This window comes from Pseudorca crassidens, chromosome 10 (genome assembly GCF_039906515.1).
Source record: "Pseudorca crassidens isolate mPseCra1 chromosome 10, mPseCra1.hap1, whole genome shotgun sequence".
Lineage (NCBI taxonomy): Eukaryota > Metazoa > Chordata > Mammalia > Artiodactyla > Delphinidae > Pseudorca > Pseudorca crassidens.
In genome coordinates this window covers 29,482,502-29,501,457 of record NC_090305.1, presented here as the reverse complement: position 1 = coordinate 29,501,457, position 18,956 = coordinate 29,482,502, and the positions used below count along the sequence as shown (strand labels likewise).

The 18,956-nt window shown below is 41.9% G+C and overlaps 1 protein-coding gene across 3 annotated transcripts in view; it reads right to left on the bottom strand.

The window, feature by feature from the left end:
* The window catches only part of ADGRF1 (adhesion G protein-coupled receptor F1), a 37,787-nt gene extending 22,931 nt beyond the window's left edge, over nucleotides 1-14,856 (bottom strand). For all 3 annotated transcript variants that reach the window (XM_067752754.1, XM_067752756.1, XM_067752755.1), the window contains exons 1-4: nucleotides 14,655-14,856; nucleotides 5,078-5,155; nucleotides 3,455-3,545; nucleotides 1,285-1,342 (exon numbers count right to left, since the gene is read on the bottom strand). In XM_067752754.1, coding sequence (XP_067608855.1) covers nucleotides 1,285-1,342; nucleotides 3,455-3,523 — 127 coding nt within the window. In that variant the 5' untranslated portion in view covers nucleotides 3,524-3,545; nucleotides 5,078-5,155; nucleotides 14,655-14,856. The remainder of the gene's footprint in view (nucleotides 1-1,284; nucleotides 1,343-3,454; nucleotides 3,546-5,077; nucleotides 5,156-14,654) is intronic.
* Nucleotides 14,857-18,956: the final 4,100 nt, after the last annotated feature.

The following is an 18,956-nucleotide window of genomic DNA, read 5'->3' as shown; positions in this document are numbered from 1 at the left end:
AAGAGACCATTAGGTGTTTTGGGCTGGGAGAGAAGAGGAATCGCACCCAGAATTCACTTAGGCACGTTCACATGAAACTCTGTATGAAGTTCCATGGGGTCTCAAAATCCTCCCAAGGTCCTCTGTGGACCCCAGGTTAAGAATGTGAAGGGCCTCAGAGAAAAAGAGGCAAAAGGTGAACATCCTTTCTTCCTGGGTCTCATTTTGTTATCATCGGCAGTGAACTCTCTTAGAATCCCTTAGATCTCTCAGGACGGGACCATGCTTTCTACAGGCACAGGTGAGATGGGGAGCTTCTATGAGACTGTCCCATTTCTTAAGGGTCCGGGGGAGCTGGGAGATTTAGAGGGAAGAAAAGCAGCTGGATCAATCCCTAGGCTTCTCAGAAGGAAATCCAGAAGCTGCAGCATGTCCCGGGACATTTACAGGAGACTCCTGCCTGCTGTAGTTGCCACCAACTCACCCCTCTCCGCATCTCCTTAAGGCCGGAAACTCTGTCCCGGCCTTGGGAATTACTCCAAGGGATGTAAGCTAGGAGGCCCAAGCAGGTAATAGGTGGGGAAGGGGGGAAAGATGAATGGCTCTGGTTCTGGAGCCAGACTGACTGGGCGTTGAATCCTGCCCCACCTACCCACCGGCCTTGTCAGTTTCACTACCTGTAAAATAAAGATGGAGATTGTACCTAACTCAGAGGATCTTTGTGAGGCTTTAATTCATCTAACACACTTAGGATAGTGCATGGCACTGGTAACACCTTTCCATGGCATTCCAAGCTGAAGCTCTGGTTTCATTTTCCCAACGAATTGTAGCCTTGCTACAGTGTGGGAAGGTCTATGGCCCTATTAGCGCATTGCTGGATGGCAGATTCATGGCACCGTAAAAAGGCTTTTGAGGACTGACCCAGGAACCTAACCACCGTCTGTGTGTACCATTGTTTCCGTGAGGAAATATATACAGTGCTTGAAACATCAGACCTGCAAATCAAATTCCAGACCACAACTCATTCCTGGACTGAAGTCTGTGCCATGCATTACATTATGGGATCAAGGTGAAGAGGGAAAGGACAAGTATGCAGCAGCTACTGGCTGGCTATGGGACAGGATACTATGCCTCTATTATAGTATTTCATCCTCACAAGGAATTACTGTAATTATCGTTTTACGGATTTGAGGTATTTAACGATGTGCCAAAGATCATAAAACCCATCAGGAACGCCCCTGGGATTTGAACCCTGCTCTCTGGGCTCCAGGGTGTGCTGTACCGTGCTATCTGAGGGAGTCTCACCTAGAGGCTTTTTCTTATTCAAAATGAGTTCTTGCTTTGTTTTGATGCCATCATCACTCTGTTAAGAGAAAAAAAAAAAAAAGAAGAAGAATTACAGCGAGGCTTGGTCATATTGTATTTCATAAGGCCTCGTTGGATTTCCCAGATAAACTGAAATCATGGATCTAAAATGCAAGCCAGGGATGGTGGGGGAGGGGGGCAGAAAAGGACATCGCTGAGGCACCTTTTGAGCACAAACCTGAAGGATCCCTGAGAAAGAACTTCCCAGGAGGAGGGAGGAACAGGTGCAAAGGCCCTGGGATAAGAATATGCCTGGCACGTGAAGGCCAGAGCAGCTAAGTGGAGTCGGGGAGGTGGGGCAGGAGGTGATGTCAGAGAGTATCTCTAGGGAGGCAGGTCCTGTAGATCCTTCCGGGCTGTGGCAAGGGCTTAGCTTTTGCTTGAGTGGGATGGGAGCCCGCTGGAGAGTTCTGAATGGAGGAAAGATGTGCTCTGCTCCACTTTCTAGAAGGCTCAATCCTGCAGCCGTGTTGGGAATAGACAAGCACTGAAGCAATGAGAGTGTTTCAGGAGCTACCGAGATAATATAGGTGAGAGATGATGAAGGTGTGGATCAGGATGGTAGCCATGGAGTTGGTGAGAAGTGTTTGGATTCTGGATATATTTTAAAGAGAAAACCAGAAAAAAAGATCTAATGGTTTAGACGTGGATTATGAGAAGTGTCAAGCGTAATAATAATTTTTCTGCCTAAGCAGCTGGAGAGACAGTGATACCACTTGCTGAGATGGGCAAGGAGAAGCAGGTTTGGTGAGAAAAAACCGAGAGTTTAATTTTGGACATATTAAGTTGACGGGATATTGGCACCCAACTGGAGATATCAAGTAGGTAGTAGATAGGTGAGTGTGGAGTTCAGGGAACAGGTGTGAGAAGGAGACACAGATTTTGGAGTCATTGGCATGCAGAGAACATTAAAACCATGACCCCAGATGAAAGCATCAAGAAAGTGAGTAGAGTGTGGAGAGAAAGGAACCCTCCTACGCTGCTGGTGGGAATGGAAATTGGTGCAGCCACTATGGAGAGCAGTATGGAGATTCCTTAAAACAACTAAAAATAGTGTTGCCATATGATCCTGCAATCCCACTCCTGGGCATCTATCCAGACAAAACTCTAATCTGAAAAGATACATACACCCGAATGTTCACAGCAGCACTATTTACAATAGCCAAGACATGGAAGCTACCTAAGTGCCCACTGACCGATGAATGGATAAAGAAGACGTGGCATAGATGTGGAATATTACTCAGGCATATAAAAGAATGAAATATTGCCATTTGCAGCAACATGGATGGACCTAGAGATTATCATACTAAGGGAAGTGTGTCAGAAAGAGAAGGACAAATATCATATGATATCACTTATACGGGGAATCTAAAACAATGATACAAATGAACTTACTTACAAAACAGAAACAGACTCACAGACTTAGAGAATGGACTTATGGTCACCAGAGGAGACAGGGGCAGGTGGGGAGTGATAAATTAGGAGTTTGGGATTAACAGATACACACTACTATGTATAAAACAGATAAACAATAAGGACCTACTGTATAGCACAGGGAACTATACTCAAAGTCTTATAATAACCTATAATGGAAAGGAATCTGAAAAAGAATATATATATGTATACATATATATATGTATAACTGAATCACTTTGCTGTATACCTGAAGCTAACACATTGTAAATTAACTATGTAAACTAAACTAAAATATGTAAATTATTACTTCAATTAAAAAAAAGGTTATTGGGAAAAAAAAAGGAAAGTGAGTATAGATAGGGAAGAGGCCAAGGACTGCTAATGTCGATCTCTATGCTTTTCCTCCATCAAAGAGGCCATAGGAGAGGATGCGCTGAGTTAGAAAACATCTCCAGTATGGCTTAGTCCAAGATCCCGGTTTTTGCAGTCAGGTCATCCAAGCTCCAAGAGATGAAGTGACTCATCCAAGGTCACACAGCTAATGCTGGTATTGTTGAGACAAGAACCCAGCACTTCTGATGCCAAGTCTATGAACTTTTGTCACTGCAGTTGCCTAGAGAGTGACAGACGCTCAAAGTGCCAGAAGGACAGAGGGGAGGTGGTAGAGAAGAAAACGGGACGTACGCAAACTTACCCCCAGGAAGCCATTCCAGCCCTCGGTGATCACGAAGAAGGAGAAGAGCCAGGGCAGAGGAACTCTCATCTTCCCCTGGCCCCTCCTGCTTCTGGACAGGACAAGAACAGCTGGAGTCACAGTCTGTGACTAGATGTGTGCGCCATGCAAGGCTGAGGCACAAAAACAAGTCATTCAAGCCAACATTTTTAAATGCACACAGGGGTAAAGCCTAGCTGGGCTCATCAGAAGCCCTGAGCATACGGTTATATTTTTCCACCAGAGACAACATCACTTCCGCTCCCACTGCAGAACTAGTGAATTTTTCTCTTTACAAACCTACTAGAAAAATTCTCCAGAACTCTCTTCTACGTTTAAGTTTGATCTAAGTGATCAAATTTGACTCAACACAGGCTATTTTAAAATCATGGCTTGCTTTACTTTGTAACTGGGTGCATTTAACATCCAGCCTTTTATATTTCACTGAGGTTTTCTTTTCATCTCAGTAAAGACAGGCATTCAAATAACCAAGGACCCTAGAACCATTAATATAAAGATAGACTCTGAGTATTTCAGCATAAAAATAATAGTGAACCAATCCAGCAAAGTTCCTTGTTCATAGTTCATGTAATTAGCAACCAACTGTGCTCAAGTTCATGGGTATCTTAGAATAATTTAGATAAAACTCAGCCCATAGTCATGGTCACAAGATTTAATCATTTACACACAGGTTATTTGGTGGCAATGAAAAAAATCACGAGTTAGAACTGTTCTGTCCAATGTAGTAGCCACTAGCCACATGTGACAGTCTACTTTTAATTAGAATAAATTTAATTTTAATTAGAATAAAATGGAATGAAAAACTCAGTTTCTCAGTCATACTAGCCACATTTCAAGTGCTCAATAACCACATGTGGCTAGTGGTTACCATGTTAGGCAGTGTAGACACAGAACACTTTCATCATTGCCAAAAATTTTATTGGGTATGGAATATTACTCAGCCTTTAAAAAGAAAAAAAATTCTGTCACGTGCTATGATCATGGATGAACCTTAAAGGCATTATGTTAAATGACATAAGCCAATCACAAAATGGCAAGTACTATATGATTCCACTTATATGAGGATCTAAAGAAGTCAGACTCATAGAAATAGACAGAAGAATGCGGTTGCCAGGGGCTGGGAGGAGGGGGTAGAGGGGAGTTGTTATTCAGTGGATATAGAGTTTCAATTTTGCCAAAAGGAAAAGTTCTAGAAATCTGTGGCACAACAGTGTAAATATATTTAACACTGCTGAACTTTACACTTAAAAATGGCTAAGATGGTACGTTTTATGTTGTGTGGGGTTTTGTTAACAAAAAATTTTTTTAACGTTTTATTGGCCAGTATTGACAGAACATGAAAGAATACTTCCCTGTGGCCTTCCTCATAGTTGATGTGGTTAGCAACAAATTGTCCTCAAGTTCATGGTTATCTCAGAATAATTTAGACAAAAGTCCATAGTCATGGTCATAAAATTCCCTTTCTCTTTACATCTCCATAGGAAAAGATGAAGAGCTATGATTCCCAAGCTCAGTAACCCACCATTGGAATAAGTGCCTGGGGACAGCAGCACAGAAGCCCAGGGTTGGTTCTCCAGCCCTTACCTTGCTTCCTGGGTGCACTTTAAACTTCATACACGCCTTGCCATCCCAACAGTGCGGCCTCAGGCTTTGCTCTCTGACCTACAAGAAAGGAGAACAGGTGGGAAAGGATGGAGTGAGAGGCGGAGATTAGCAGATGTAAGCTTTTATATATCGAATAGATAACAACAAGGTCCTACTGTATAGCACAGGGGACTGTATTCAATGTCCTGGAATAAACCATAATGGAAAACAATATTTTTAAAAAGAATTTATATATACATATAACTGAATCACTTTGCTATACAGCAGAAATTAATACAACATTGTAAATCAACTATGCTTCAATTTTAAAAAATATTGATTAAAAAGAAGAAAAGAGAAAAGGCATTAGAGACAGGGTAACGACTCCCACAGATGTGCCTACATGTCAGCAGAGATTCCTTCTAGGGCTTTCTAGGGCAGCATGAAAAATAAGCCATGAGACACATACCCGTTTTGTATTTACCTTCTCCCCTTAGGGAATGGTCCTCGCGTGCTCCCATCCACCTGCCTGCCAAGACTCCCCCTAAATCGACAGCTTTAACGTTCTTTGGGCAGCTGTCCAGTCTCCAGATCATTCTTCCCCATCTTCCTTCCCAAAAGCTGTTCTGAGTCTTATTCGCTCTGGTCTGTGCTTTCTGCTTTCCAAAAGGGATGGATGTTTGCCTCTGGAGTGGTGTTTTTCAAATATTTTTGACCCCATAGAAAGAAACATATTTTATAACATGAGGGTATAGATACACACATAATAAAATGTGTATATATCTGTATTATGTATATATATATAGATATATATATATACTCACACATAATGAAAATTTTATATATATGTAAAATAACTGAACAGTTTTGTGAAATAGAACTTCTTTTTCTGTGCCCTTTGGATATTTTCTATTTGTTTTTATTTATATATCTGTTTGTTTGTTTATTTATTGGTGAATTGCCACGTCCTGCTAAATTTATTTCCCAGTACCCTCCTGGAGTGCAGCCACATTGCAGACGGAGCTTGTGCTCTTTCCAGCCCCTTTCCCAATTTTCCTCCACTTCCAGGGACAATTTTTAACATGATCTACCCTCTCTCTTGCGCCAGGGCCTGCTTCCAAACGGGAGGCCTGGCCCTCATATGGCTCTTTCTCTCCATCTCTCTCTTTTTGAAAAATCTCTTTCTCGCATGTAGCATTCAGGCCTGAGGCTGCAAACCCACCGTGAGGAGGCCTGGGTGACAGCTCCAAGCGTGTGAGGAAACTCTCTCATCCTCTCAGCCTGTTAATTCTCTCTTCTTCCCACACTGGAGGGTGGAGCCTGGGCTGTCTCCTTGGACTGGCTAGAAATGGTCAACTGGAACTTATAATCAGGGTTTCAGACCAGTGATTCCCAGTCACTGGTCTATAGGCCAGTCATGAATAGCCGGACTATGAAAAAGGGGAAGGAGCTGGGAAGGAGACAAGGAAACACTTAGGGGCTCATTTGAAAATAATGGTGCCCCTATCCCACAGTAAGTCTACTAAACCTTATGCAGACCAGGCCCAGCCATGTGTGTTATTAAACCTTCCCAAGCGAGGCTGACCCCCAGACAGCTTTGAGAGCTGTTATTCTAGACTGCTTCTAGGAGAGGGAAAAAGAGTTCTGCCCCGAGGCTAATACTGTGATTTGAATTCTCCTTTGGGATTTGGGACCAAACGTCAAATTTATCAAAATGTTTTCTTTGCTCCCTTGGTGCACTCAGCTCCCTCTGGGGTAGGGTTGGAAGATTGACTTTCAGATAAATAACAAATAATGTTTTAGTGTGCGTATGTGCCACACGATATTTGGGACGCTATTCATTGTCCAGAATTACAGCTGTTTTTCTGAAATTCAAATTTAACTGGACTGTATTTGACAACTAATCAAAAGGAGGAAAATCGTTATCTCCGGGTGCATGGGTCAAAACGGGCTCTGTGGCTAGCCTGCAAAGGCTTCAAGTCCTGACGTTTATCAACCGGACTCCTTTTGACACTTTTTTAGGCTTTCTATGCCTCGGTTTGCTCATCTATAAGATGGGGAAAGTCGTATCTAATTCAGAGGTTCTTGAACAACGCCTGACAGGTGGTGAGCCTCAATGATTGATAGCTGCTAATATTAGTACGACTAGCGTTTCAATCTCACCACCAGTTTTTGTAGTTACTTGTTGGATTGTGTCAGAATTTGACTTCAATCTGAGGCAAATTAACTGGTCAAATAACAGGTGCCCCTGGGTTGATAGCTAGCACTGTATCAATGGAGGGATCCCAGCTTGGAGGTAGTAAAAATACATTTTTACAGTGACTTAGTTATCTGACTCTAAAGAGGGTCAAGAAATACTGTGTGTGTGTGTGTGTGTGTGTGTGTGTGTGTGTGTGTGTGTATGTGTTGAGGTGTAATCTTAAATCCAACTTAACTTTGCCTTCCCTAGAGGCAAACCCCGTGGTATTTTCAGCACGTCCCTTCTAAACTGGAAGGGTCCTGATTATTTTAAAAAAAGTTCTCAGAATCCATGTTCCCTTGCCATAGATGAGAAGCTGTTTTTGTCATCAGAGTGTGTGTGCTTGTCTACAACACACGTCTCTCTGTGCAGCTGGGGGCCAGCGATGCCTGACCTACAGCTGTGTTGGCCCGGGCGTCCATGGGAGGCCCTGGCATCCATGGGAAGACTTGGCCGTGGTGGGACTCCCTTCACTTCCTTGAATTCATTCAAGTGAATTCATTCCTGATAATCCCTGTCCTTCAGTTTTTAGAGAACAATCATTAGAATTTGCTATTACGCCTCTGGAGACAGCTGCCCATTGTCTCCTCAATCTTCCAGTTATGTATTTACGGATCCAAATATCACTTATTTATATCAACAGTTGTCTCCTTATCAACAGTGGTGCTTAACTAGCACTGCTCTCACATACATTTTCTAGCATTTTTAGCAACATTCTATTCTTAGGCAGAGTTAAACTCTTGGGCTGTTTTCCTGGCATCAATATGTATGGGATTATGTTTCTTCCTCTATAAATAGAAGAATTCCCAGTAGAACTGTCACCCTCCTCTCTGCCTTGGACTCACATGTGCACACATGCATAACACACACACACACACACACACACACACACACACACACACACATGGAAAGAACAGATCTCCAGCTGGGATCTGAAAGAAATCAGGATTCAAATAGAACTGATTAATAGGCAGAGGACCTTTAAAATCTCGGTTTTATTTTACGTCTTATTTTATAAGTTTTTGGTCACATTTTCATTGGGATCTGCCTTTGTATAGGAGTCCTTGGGCCATTTGCCTTTGAGAAGAGTTTCTTTGCATTCCTTTCAGTAGGCAGAAATGGTAAAGACAGGTGGGGATATAGGTGGGAGACGGAAAAGATAACCAATGTCATATATGGAAAAATGTTTGGTGGTTTGGTAATTTTTATGAGCTAGACCAACTTCTTTTGGAAGGACTATAAAGTTATTTAAAAGTTCAGTGAGTGTCTGTATAAACATCTGTTCCCAGTAAAATTTTAAACACATATTTTATATTGCAGCATGTTTTTAGTGTGTTCATGTTGAATAAACTTAGTGGGAAAAGACCTAGATGAATTAGACCCTAACTTCAGCATTGTCCCTTATCTGCTAGAATTTGTGAAAGTTAAAAAGAATACTTGCTGGACTCAGTTTCCTTTTCTATAAAGTAAGCAAGAAAATAGGGTGCGCTCAGATCTGTTCACATTCAGATTCCATTATTATATGCCCATTTCCCAGTTTCTATTTGTGTATGTAATTGTTCTTTTCATTAGTGTCTGTCAGTCAGCAAATCTGAGTCTAGAAAGATTAAATTGTTTTTACTGGACTCTGTTCCTGTGTCCTCCTCATACTGGTTATTATCATTCCGGAACATCTTTGGAGATGGGCTGAGAACCTGATAAGAATTAAGCCCTTCAGTTGAGAATAGCGGTAGGTTTTTTAAGAACTACGGAGTTGGAAGGCTGGAAGAGACAAAAGGAATTACTTAGCTAAGTTGTCCCTTTCCTTGCAACACTTTACCAATCTGCTAAACTTTGATTTGTCCAATCACTTGTGTATCGAGAGCCTTGTGTATTGAGCGCCTCCAATTTCCCAGGCAGGGTGTTCATGCCACCCACTTGGGGAAACTCCAAGAGCCATGATCAGACCTACTTTTGAAAACAACTGCTGGGTTGCTGGGGTCTCTCTGTTCCCTATTTAAACTCTCTGATGTTTCACTGAATGGATCTCCCTTCAGAGTCCAGTTTGTGGCCATGCCTCTTATCTGATTCTTTTCCATCCAAAAATTGAGATACATTTCTGACGAGGCCTTCTGTCCTTTGCCACGAATTGGAACTTCAGCTAGAGAGCATTTCTCCTGTTGCTGGTGCTGTCAGCCTAGCTCAGCTGTCTGCTCCCTCCTCACAAGGATTCTGGTTTTTTTAAATTCATTTATCTCTGCTTTGTTTCTTAGAAGAGATACAGAATGACTGGTCGTTCTTAGCTCATCACCCAATACTGCTTTGGGTGTACTGGTTGAGTTTATCACTCACAGACAAGTCTAGCTCAATTCTGTCGTAAAAAGCCTGACTGCCAGCCTCAAGGGTTGGCTCTATTCCAACCCCCTGTAACTGAGGATTTGCTCCTGTCACTCATGGTTCAGTAGAACACAAGTTACCACCAAGCCCTTAAAGCATGATTAATGGCATTCCAGGAAAGGTGCCAAGCTCTTTCTTCAGTCAAGACTTCAGCTTAGCAACTGGGGACCCAGCCTTCCTGGAATCCCCAGGTCATTGTTTCCCATCTTCCCCACTCGAATTTGCTTACTGACAAGCCCAGAGAATTTGACCTTCCTCTTGGACTTTTTGCTTGAAAAATGTACCAGAACCGCACTCAAGGGCGGGGATATTTACATAAGAAGAAATAGGATAATTCTTTCTAATTTACAAAATACTTTCATATGTACTGCTTTGATTATTTGGCAATTAAGTGGGAATTATTTGGGTTTTACACTTGTGTAAAATGAGAAGGGTAAACCTAAATTCTAAATAGAAAGAATGTATTGACTATTTCCTTAAGTTTCTCTCCCCAAAGAACCTGTTATTTCTCTCGGACTCTGGGCCCAGTTCGTTTTGTTGCTTAGTCACAATTATTAACATGATCCCCATCCGAGTTCCTGACAATTAAGCTTTCTTTATTCAGGAAAAAGAAGAATATATGTTTCAAAGCTATCCTCCTAACAATGTGAGTGTCACCAGTGTCCAAAGAAACTCAGCTCTTCAAGGGAGAAAACACAATTCATCAGGCCTACTGGAAAGAACCTACAGAACGGGCTTTGTGGGGCCTTCATGGGTGAAAGGTCAGATTAAAGATGTTCCAAACTGTTCTTGCGTAATCTATTTTTCAATAAGAGTGAAACAACATCTGACTTTTCATTCAGTGCTCACACTGCTAAACCTCAATTGTTTCAAATCTACCAAAAAACACTCATTCTTTGAGCTTCCCTAAGCATATGAACAGTGTTTTCATCATAATTTCCTAATAAGTAAAAGCACATTTTCCAATGATATTCCCCAAATGATTTTTCTAGAAATAAAGCCAGTTGCCCGGCATTCTACCTATCCTGCAAATGTCATGCCAATCCACATTCAAAAACCTTCTGGGCTTCACGTTATGTGCAGATGAAAATCTAACACGTTATCGTGGCACATTTGTTATTTAGGCTCCTATAATCTGCCTCAAATGTTCCTTCTGTTAACCTTCTTCCTGTGCATCTTTAATTCCAGGTTATTACATTTTGAGTTTTGATAGACATGGCCAAATGGCCCTCCTAATTTGCACCCATTTACAGTCCCTGGTAAGGTGTAGAAACGCCTGTTTCATCACACTGGCCCCAACATCTTTATGATATTTGCCAAACTGATAGGCAAATATTTATCTAATTGCTTTAATTTTTATGCCTTTGATTATTAATAAAATTAAGCATTTTTCAGATGTTTATTGGTCATTTATATATATTTTTTTCTGGCTTGATTATTTAAGTCCTTGTCCAAAGTGCTTCTATTGGAATGTTCACCTATTTCTTAAGAACTGCTTCTAGGAGCTGATCATAGCATGGATATCAGCTCTTTGTCACTCGTGTTATAGATAGGCGCTCATCATTTGTCTTTGGTCTTTAACTTTTTACGTTGTCCTGTTCGGCACAAAAGTTTAAGACATTCATCAATGAATGTCTCTGTCAATCCTTTCCATTATGGATTTTAAATTGGGGTCATGCTAAGAATTTTTTTTCTATAAAAAGATGGCAAACATATCCTCCTATAGTATCTTCTAACGCTTCTTTCAGTGAGTTAGTTCATTTGTTATACACTTTAAAATTCTCAGTCCTTCTGGAGTTATTTTAGGTTTCGGTATAAAATAGGGGTTTACTTTCATTTTCCTCCAAATGCATAACCAGTTATGCTAACTACATTTCTTGACTAAACCATTCTTTATCAAGACCACCTGTAAAATTCTTTATCAATGTTAAAGGTGCACATGGTCATATAATAAAATTCTAACCTAAATATTTTTTAAATTCTATGCTATCTGTGTCTTTTCTTTTGCTAGTTACTTGCTTAATTGGCATCTTTGTTGACAATGTAGAAGAGTGTTATATGCCTAAGAAATACGTTGTTCTCTTAGAAATAATTAGCCTGATTCTCTTAAGAGATTAAACACAGGAATGTCTTTAAGCAAAATTAGGCTAACGTACAAACACAAGTGTGAAAAGTCGTCATGGAAAATATAATCTGCTTAATACAAAACCTCTTTACCCAAAACTTTGCAGGTGTGAATCTGTTCTGTTGTGACAAAGCTGTCCTAACACCACAAACTTAGAGTAAATGCCTGCTTATCCCTAATAATAAAGGAATTCTTATGATCAGGTTTTTAAAAATTTTGCCTTATAAGAAAGAAGCAAGTGATAAGGAAATTATCTTCAAGACTTTACTTAAAGTCTTTAGTTTAAAAGACTTTCTTTAAAACAAAACAAAACAAAACACTAGAGTTTCCATGGTTTGTGAGCCTCTGGGGATCAAAGACTGACATTCTCACTGAGGACCCAGAGACACGATGAAGACCAGATGACCTTCATCAACAAGATTTAACTATATTTTGCACATTTTAGGGCTACATACCTCATGGCTGTTCACCTCTGCATTTTATTCATTCAACTGACTGTGCATGGGAAATTTACTATAATTCTAGGAAATGCCAGGGCACTTTCACACTTATTAATTCTTATGGATTTTTGGCCTCAACATGCCAGAGCCCAGGTTTTCATCTGCCGTTGAACTGGAGCCTTGATGAGATTATCTGTGGCTTGCTGGGGCGGGGCGGGGTAAGAAGCCACCCCCCACCCCCACCCCACCTGCCTCCCCGCCCAGTTCTGTGTACTACAGTGGTGGAATTCAGCAAGGCTAGAACCAGCTGGGCATGGGAGAGAGGATGATGTTCTAGATCTTTTGCACCATCCCTCCAGGTTTCTAAGATTATTTTCATAGCTATCAAGACCGTGTATCCAGTCCAGAACTATGGAGACCTTGACATCCTGTGAGCACATCTCTGCTCAAACACACTCTATGTAGCTATGGGTATTCCCTGCCAAAGACCTTTAGAAAGAGAACAAGGCAGACCATTTTGAAAGTGGCAGAGACATACGTTTAGATTGGGTAGAACGTGGTTTCTTAAGGAGCGGCTGTAAGCAAAACTGTGAATTCAGTGACATTGTCCTAGGGATGCCATCCCTCTACTTTCTGGGTCGTTCACCCTGGGGACACACTGCTGCCACTGCTCGTGTCCTTCCGTACCCAGTATCCTCTTGCTTCATCCAGTTCACAATTGCTCCCAGCCAAGCTGCTAAAAAATGTCACTGACACCCTAGTTTGATTGAATGTGTTCATTTACTTTTTCTAGGAGGATATTTGTATCCCTTTAATTGTGGAATGAATGACACCAGAGGGCACATGGATGCCAAAGTATTGTGCTCGCCTAACCCTCAGCACCACAAGAGATAAACCCTGTGATGGGAACCCTGTCCTTGCTTTTAAAAAGGAATAAAGAAATACACTGTCTTTTTAGAGAAGCAAGACATATGTACCTTTGAGGCCTGTCGGCAACAATTTCAGTCAACTTGTGGTCATGCACAGAATAGGAGTGTTTGAAAGTCAAGTTTCTAAGACTCAACACAGACAGGCTCTCTTTTTTTTTTTTTTTTTGCGGTGCGCGGGCCTCTCACTGTTGTGGCCTCTCCCGCTGCGGAGCACAGACTCCAGACGCGCAGGCTCAGCGGCCATGGCTCACGGGCCCAGCCACTCCGTGGCATGTGGGATCTTCCCGGACCGGGGCACGAACCCGCGTCCCCTGCATCGGCAGGGGGACTCTCAACCACTGCGCCACCAGGGAAGCCCCAGGCTCTCATTTTAACACTTCATGCTCATGGCTATCATTTTGCAAATCAAGTGACCAGAATAAGGAAAGCTAAATAATTTGCTCAAGATGATGTTACTTGTTAATGGTTGAATAAAGTACTATATGTGGCTACATAATATACAATCCTTTTAAATTTGGGTTATGGTTGAATAATTAATAGTGGTTTTATTAAGAACATAACAAAAGGCTTGTGCTAATACTCTGATAAATTATAGAATGTACTTTTATCTGTTTTTGTTACCTCTCTTGTCTCTGTAATTTCCAGCCTATGTGTGTTATTATCAGGTTTAGTTTAATGGATTTCTCCATGGAAATGCCAAAGTCATCATTTTTCCACATTTCTCCACCCTGACCTTCTTCCTATACCTCCTTTGGTAACTTCTCATTATTTAGTATCTGGCCTGGATGGATTACATAGAATATCAGGTTTGCATAAATTAATTCTTCATGAAAAAGAAAAAAAGGGAAAAGAAAAATGACTAATTTTCAAGTGTATCACTTTATATTTATTGGGGGAGGGAGCAGAGGAAAGGATTAAAAGGGTCAGTTTGTGGAGTTTTTAGAGTCTAGGGAAGGAGTTAAATTGGGAAGCACTTCCTGGAAATATACCAATTAGGTCAAAGCTTAAACTAATTCGTCTTAAAGTGAAAATAAACTTGATCCTATCAAGAATATTTTTATTTCAAGAGATGGCAAGGGGAAATCTATGACTAATTCATGGAAGCCGCGAGATTGACGTTTTAACAATTACCCTTTATTCCAGTCAATCCATTTCCCAGGCACACCCCCAAGAATAGGGGTCACCGTGTTGCAATCGACAGAGAGAAGGCTGTGCTTTGAGTCAGCAAACCTCTAGTCTGAGACTCACCAAACATCTCGATTTATATAATTACCGAGAAGCTGAACTCTGTCGTATCTGCTCATTGTTTTTTCCACTCTCTCTTCCTTTAGTTACCCTTCTTTAGGAAATGGGATATTGAAATCAGAGTTTTCCTCATGCGGAGGGGAAAAATCATCTCAGATTAACAGGTAATAAGGATGATAGTAAGACACATTCTAAGGAATCAAATCACAGCTTTGAGGCTTACCTGTGATTCCTCTCTTCACATCACAGCCCCAGGGAGCCCTTCCTCTGGTGTAACCGTGGCTCAATCACTTCTTGTTCTGTTTGGAAAGATAATCGTAATATCTGAGCCACAGGGGCTCGCTGGCAGGTGTACAGGCCACTGATTCACCAGCAACTCCTGCAGCACGTTGCTGCCCCGTAGGCAGACAAGCCCAGAACACACTCCCTTCAAGAAGGAAGAGAGAAATACCTTTATGTTGACTCTCCCTCCCACTTAAGTCCCTAACAGGCCTGGTAAGAGGAAAGAGCTCAGAGTCCAAGACCTAATGATTCTCCCAGTACACAGAAATCACAGAAGGAAAATGGGAGAAAAATGCTCTAGGGGAATGCAGGATACTTCTGTCCTAGATTCACGTGTCACATGATGCCACTCTGTCAAGCTTTCACATCAGCCTCTGGACACCCAGGGCCATAGCCCATAAAGCAGAAGGAATGTAGCCTTTCATGCATAAATTTCAGCTGGGGAGAGGTGGGTCTTTCCAGGGAGGTATGGGGAGAGGTAGATATCATTTTTCCTTTTCCCACTTTCTCACTCAAGGCTGAAGAATCAACCTGCTACTTTCCCAGACAAAGGCACCTCAGACTTCTGGGTGGAATACTATGTAATGGGGGTGGGCAAAAGAGAGCAACGGCATCCACGCCCAGGGCAAATGCTTTCGGTATATTCTTTGTCCTTAGAAAACCTCGAGCTAAACCTTACTAACTTCTTTCATAAGTTTCTTTCTAAGGAGTCATCCGATTTGAAAGCTGACACTCCACATTTACCAATGACTTGAGGTAGTTGACACTTTAAACCACTCTATAACTTACAAATGATTTGAGGCAGCTTACAATATTAATGCATAAAATTACATTAGAATAGAAATAAAGAAACATAAATGTTCTATACATAAACTATATGTATGTACATGAATTATAAAAAGGGGAAACTATAAGAGTGGAGAGTCACAGGAATAGTGACGTAGACATAGAGAACAGACATGTGGACATGGTGCGGGGGGGAGGGTGGGAGGAACTGGGAGATTAGGTTTGACATAAATACGCTACCATATGTAAAATAGACAGCTAGTGGGAACCTGCTGTATAGCACAGGGAGCTCAGCTTGGTGCTCTGTGACGACCTAGATGGGTGGGATGGTGGGGGGAGAGAGAAGTCCAAAAGGGAGGGGATATAGGTATACATATAGCTGATTCACTTCATTGTATAGCAGAAACTAACACAACATTGTAAAGCAATTTTACTCCAATAAAATAAAAAAAGAGTAAGGAGTCAACTAAGAAAAAGAATGTAAATAAAAACCTATGAGGTAGTTACAGTGTTTTGTAAATTTAAAATGTAACTCTAGGGACAGAGCTTCCTAGCAATGAAAAGAGGAAGCTAGTCAGATATATTGTTCTTATTATCAGAAAAGAGGAAGCAGCCATTTTCTCAGGAAGGACAAAATGGTCTTCGGGGCACTAAAACCTAACAGAAGTCTCTCTCTCTCTCTTTTTTTTTTTTTTTTTTAGAGTGAACAATATTCCCCATATATTAGGGTCTATATTTTCATTTTGAAAACCTTTAGTGCCAATCAGGCCTAAACTCAATGTGATCCTCTTGTTTCCAACACCATCTGGGCCACTTGGTCCTCATCCTGTCTCTTCATGACCAGGTCTGGATCTGGTCCAGTGGAAGAGCTGTCAAGAGAACAAAGCCATTCAGACAACCTCCAATAGTTCAAGGGCATCAACCATCTCTCCTGTGTCCCCCACCAGCCTGGGTGGAATAAAGCTGATCTCATCATTTAGTCAAGTTAATTCCTTTCTCCTCATGTGCTTTTTCTGCAGGGTTCTGCCTGTTTTCGGGATCCACCAATGGTACGTGGAGACCAAATTTCCATTCAATACGAAGGGTCGAGGACTTCTAGAACTATATACTCTTACTCAGTTGATCCAATGTCTAACATCCTAGGATTAGATGCCATATTTTCAGTTCAGTGCTGCCCTTTTCCTATTGTCTGTATGAAAATTCAGGAGCTTGTAGGAACATACAAGTCACTGACATCTCAGTGGGAATGTGTCGATAAAATGGACTAATAATTTATTCATTACTTAGGGAGAAAGTAGCTATGGAATTGGGTGGTGGGCGAGGGGGAGGGGTAAGGAAACAGCAGAAGAGCAGACCAAGTGGCCGATCAGTGTGGAGCTCAGCATGGTGAGGGCTGGCAGCTCGTACGGCAGCTCTGTTATTCACTTCCAGCTCTTTTTGTCATGAAGCCCACCAGCTTCCTAGGGGCTGGTGTATAGTCCTCAGAACCAAAGGGACCCCTATAGTTTCTTATTAGTTCAAAACCATTCAGCAGATACTAGAAAATTAGGCAACCAATAAACATCAGTGATTTCATGAGTACATTGATTTTGGTGAAACCCTGAATTCAAATAAATGTATGTGTTTAATAGTTAATTCCATATTTTATAGAAGGAGATCATAGTATGCCCAGTATTCAGGTTGTTTCACAAAGAGGGTTACCGATGACTCACCACCAAGCCATTTAATCACCCCTTCCAGCTTCCTCCTAATAATATGCTAACACACGCGATGCTGAATTTTTCAATATTTCCTGGTTCGGGGATGGGGCTCCCCCATCACTGCAGAGGACAAAGACCAAAAGGAAGAAGCATGCTTTGAGCCTTGTGCTGGCATTGTGACATGTCTTTGTTATGAGCCCAAGAAGAGCCACCTTCTGTGAAGGCAGAGCTGAGGAAGTGTTGCTGCTCTGATGCAATGGCAATGCTCCTTCTGCCCCCAAATCTCACCCACTAACCTATGAAGCAGAAACAAAGTTGTTCACCTGAGGGTACAAAGGTAGCTAAACCAATGCGTTTTGGTCCATCTGGTCAACCTGACATTTTTTTCCTCTGGTGAACTTGACCACAGAGCTTCCTTGGCGAGTCTGGGTCTAGCATCCTGCAAATGCCGAAGAAGAACAAGAAGAAAGACCGGGGGCTGAGGAAGAGCTTCAGGCCTCCTAACTCCATCTGTTTGTTTTGGTCTGACGGCTTGGTTTCCCAGCAAAAGAGAAGAGTCACAGGAATAAACAGCAACAAGACTGAGGCCTAGGAGAAAGGAAATAGCAAACAGAATCGTGTTACTGGAACTAGTCATCTAACTCTTATGACCTCAACAATCTTTCCCTGAGTGACGGCAATCTTTCCCTGAGTGGGTTTGAGACAATATCTGAATTTGATCAGCAGGTGGACCTGCGAAGGACATGTACCCACTCTGAGGAGTGTCCTTCCATCGGAAGTGCTGGGTATCCTTTGCGTTTGGTCTTTGAGAAGCTCTGATCCAGGGGCTGCAAACACAGAGGGCCACATTGAATGACATGGTGATTCAAGGGAGGGATATGTCCTGAACTGTTTCCAGTGGCTTTATTCCATAATTGTGAAAGGGTTAAATGCAATTTTTAAAATTCAGGTATAATTAGAAAGAAAAACTGAAAGGAGGGCTTCCCTGGTGGCACAGTGGTTGAGGGTCCACCTGTTGATGCGGGGGATGCAGGTACGTGCCCCGGTCCGGGAAGATCCCACGTGCCGCGGAGCGACTGGGCCCGTGAGCCATGGCCACTGAGCCTGCGCGTCTGAAGCCTGTGCTCCGCAAAGGGAGAGGCCACAACAGTGAGAGGCCTGCGTACCGAAAAAAAAAACAAAAACAAAAAACAACTGAAAGGAGAAGTAAAGAGGGGGAGAGTTGACTGTAAAATGTAAATTACAGTGAGTAATATGGTAAGTCTTACAAATATGGTAAAACAATCAAAAGTGATGTAGTCTCAATGGTGGGCCAGGACACTAACACAGGCTGACTTCAAAGTCTGTTTTCTGAACCTACACTCCATTGCTTCTCTAAGACAGATGAGAAATGCAAAGAGAAGTGTCAAACACTTGCAAAATAACCAAAGAAAAGATAAAGGCAAGGCTATGTCTCAGGTGCTAATGAGACACAGCGTTCTTACCATCTGAACCTTCCATAATAAGTCAGAGAGCCACCAGAGCCCCATAGAATGCACAGTTCCATTTTATTCAAGTAGCTTCAAGTATCATTAAATTCAAGGCCCTGGGTGCATTTAACAGGGTTGGGCAATCTTCCATCCATTGCCCTTAATCAGTTCAGAATGTACTGTGTTTGAATGCCAGAGGTAACACTGAGAAGAGAAAGCCATGGGCTATAAAAGTATTGAGCTTTTTTTTACCCCTTACTCTGCCTGTCTTTAAAACGCGAATTATAG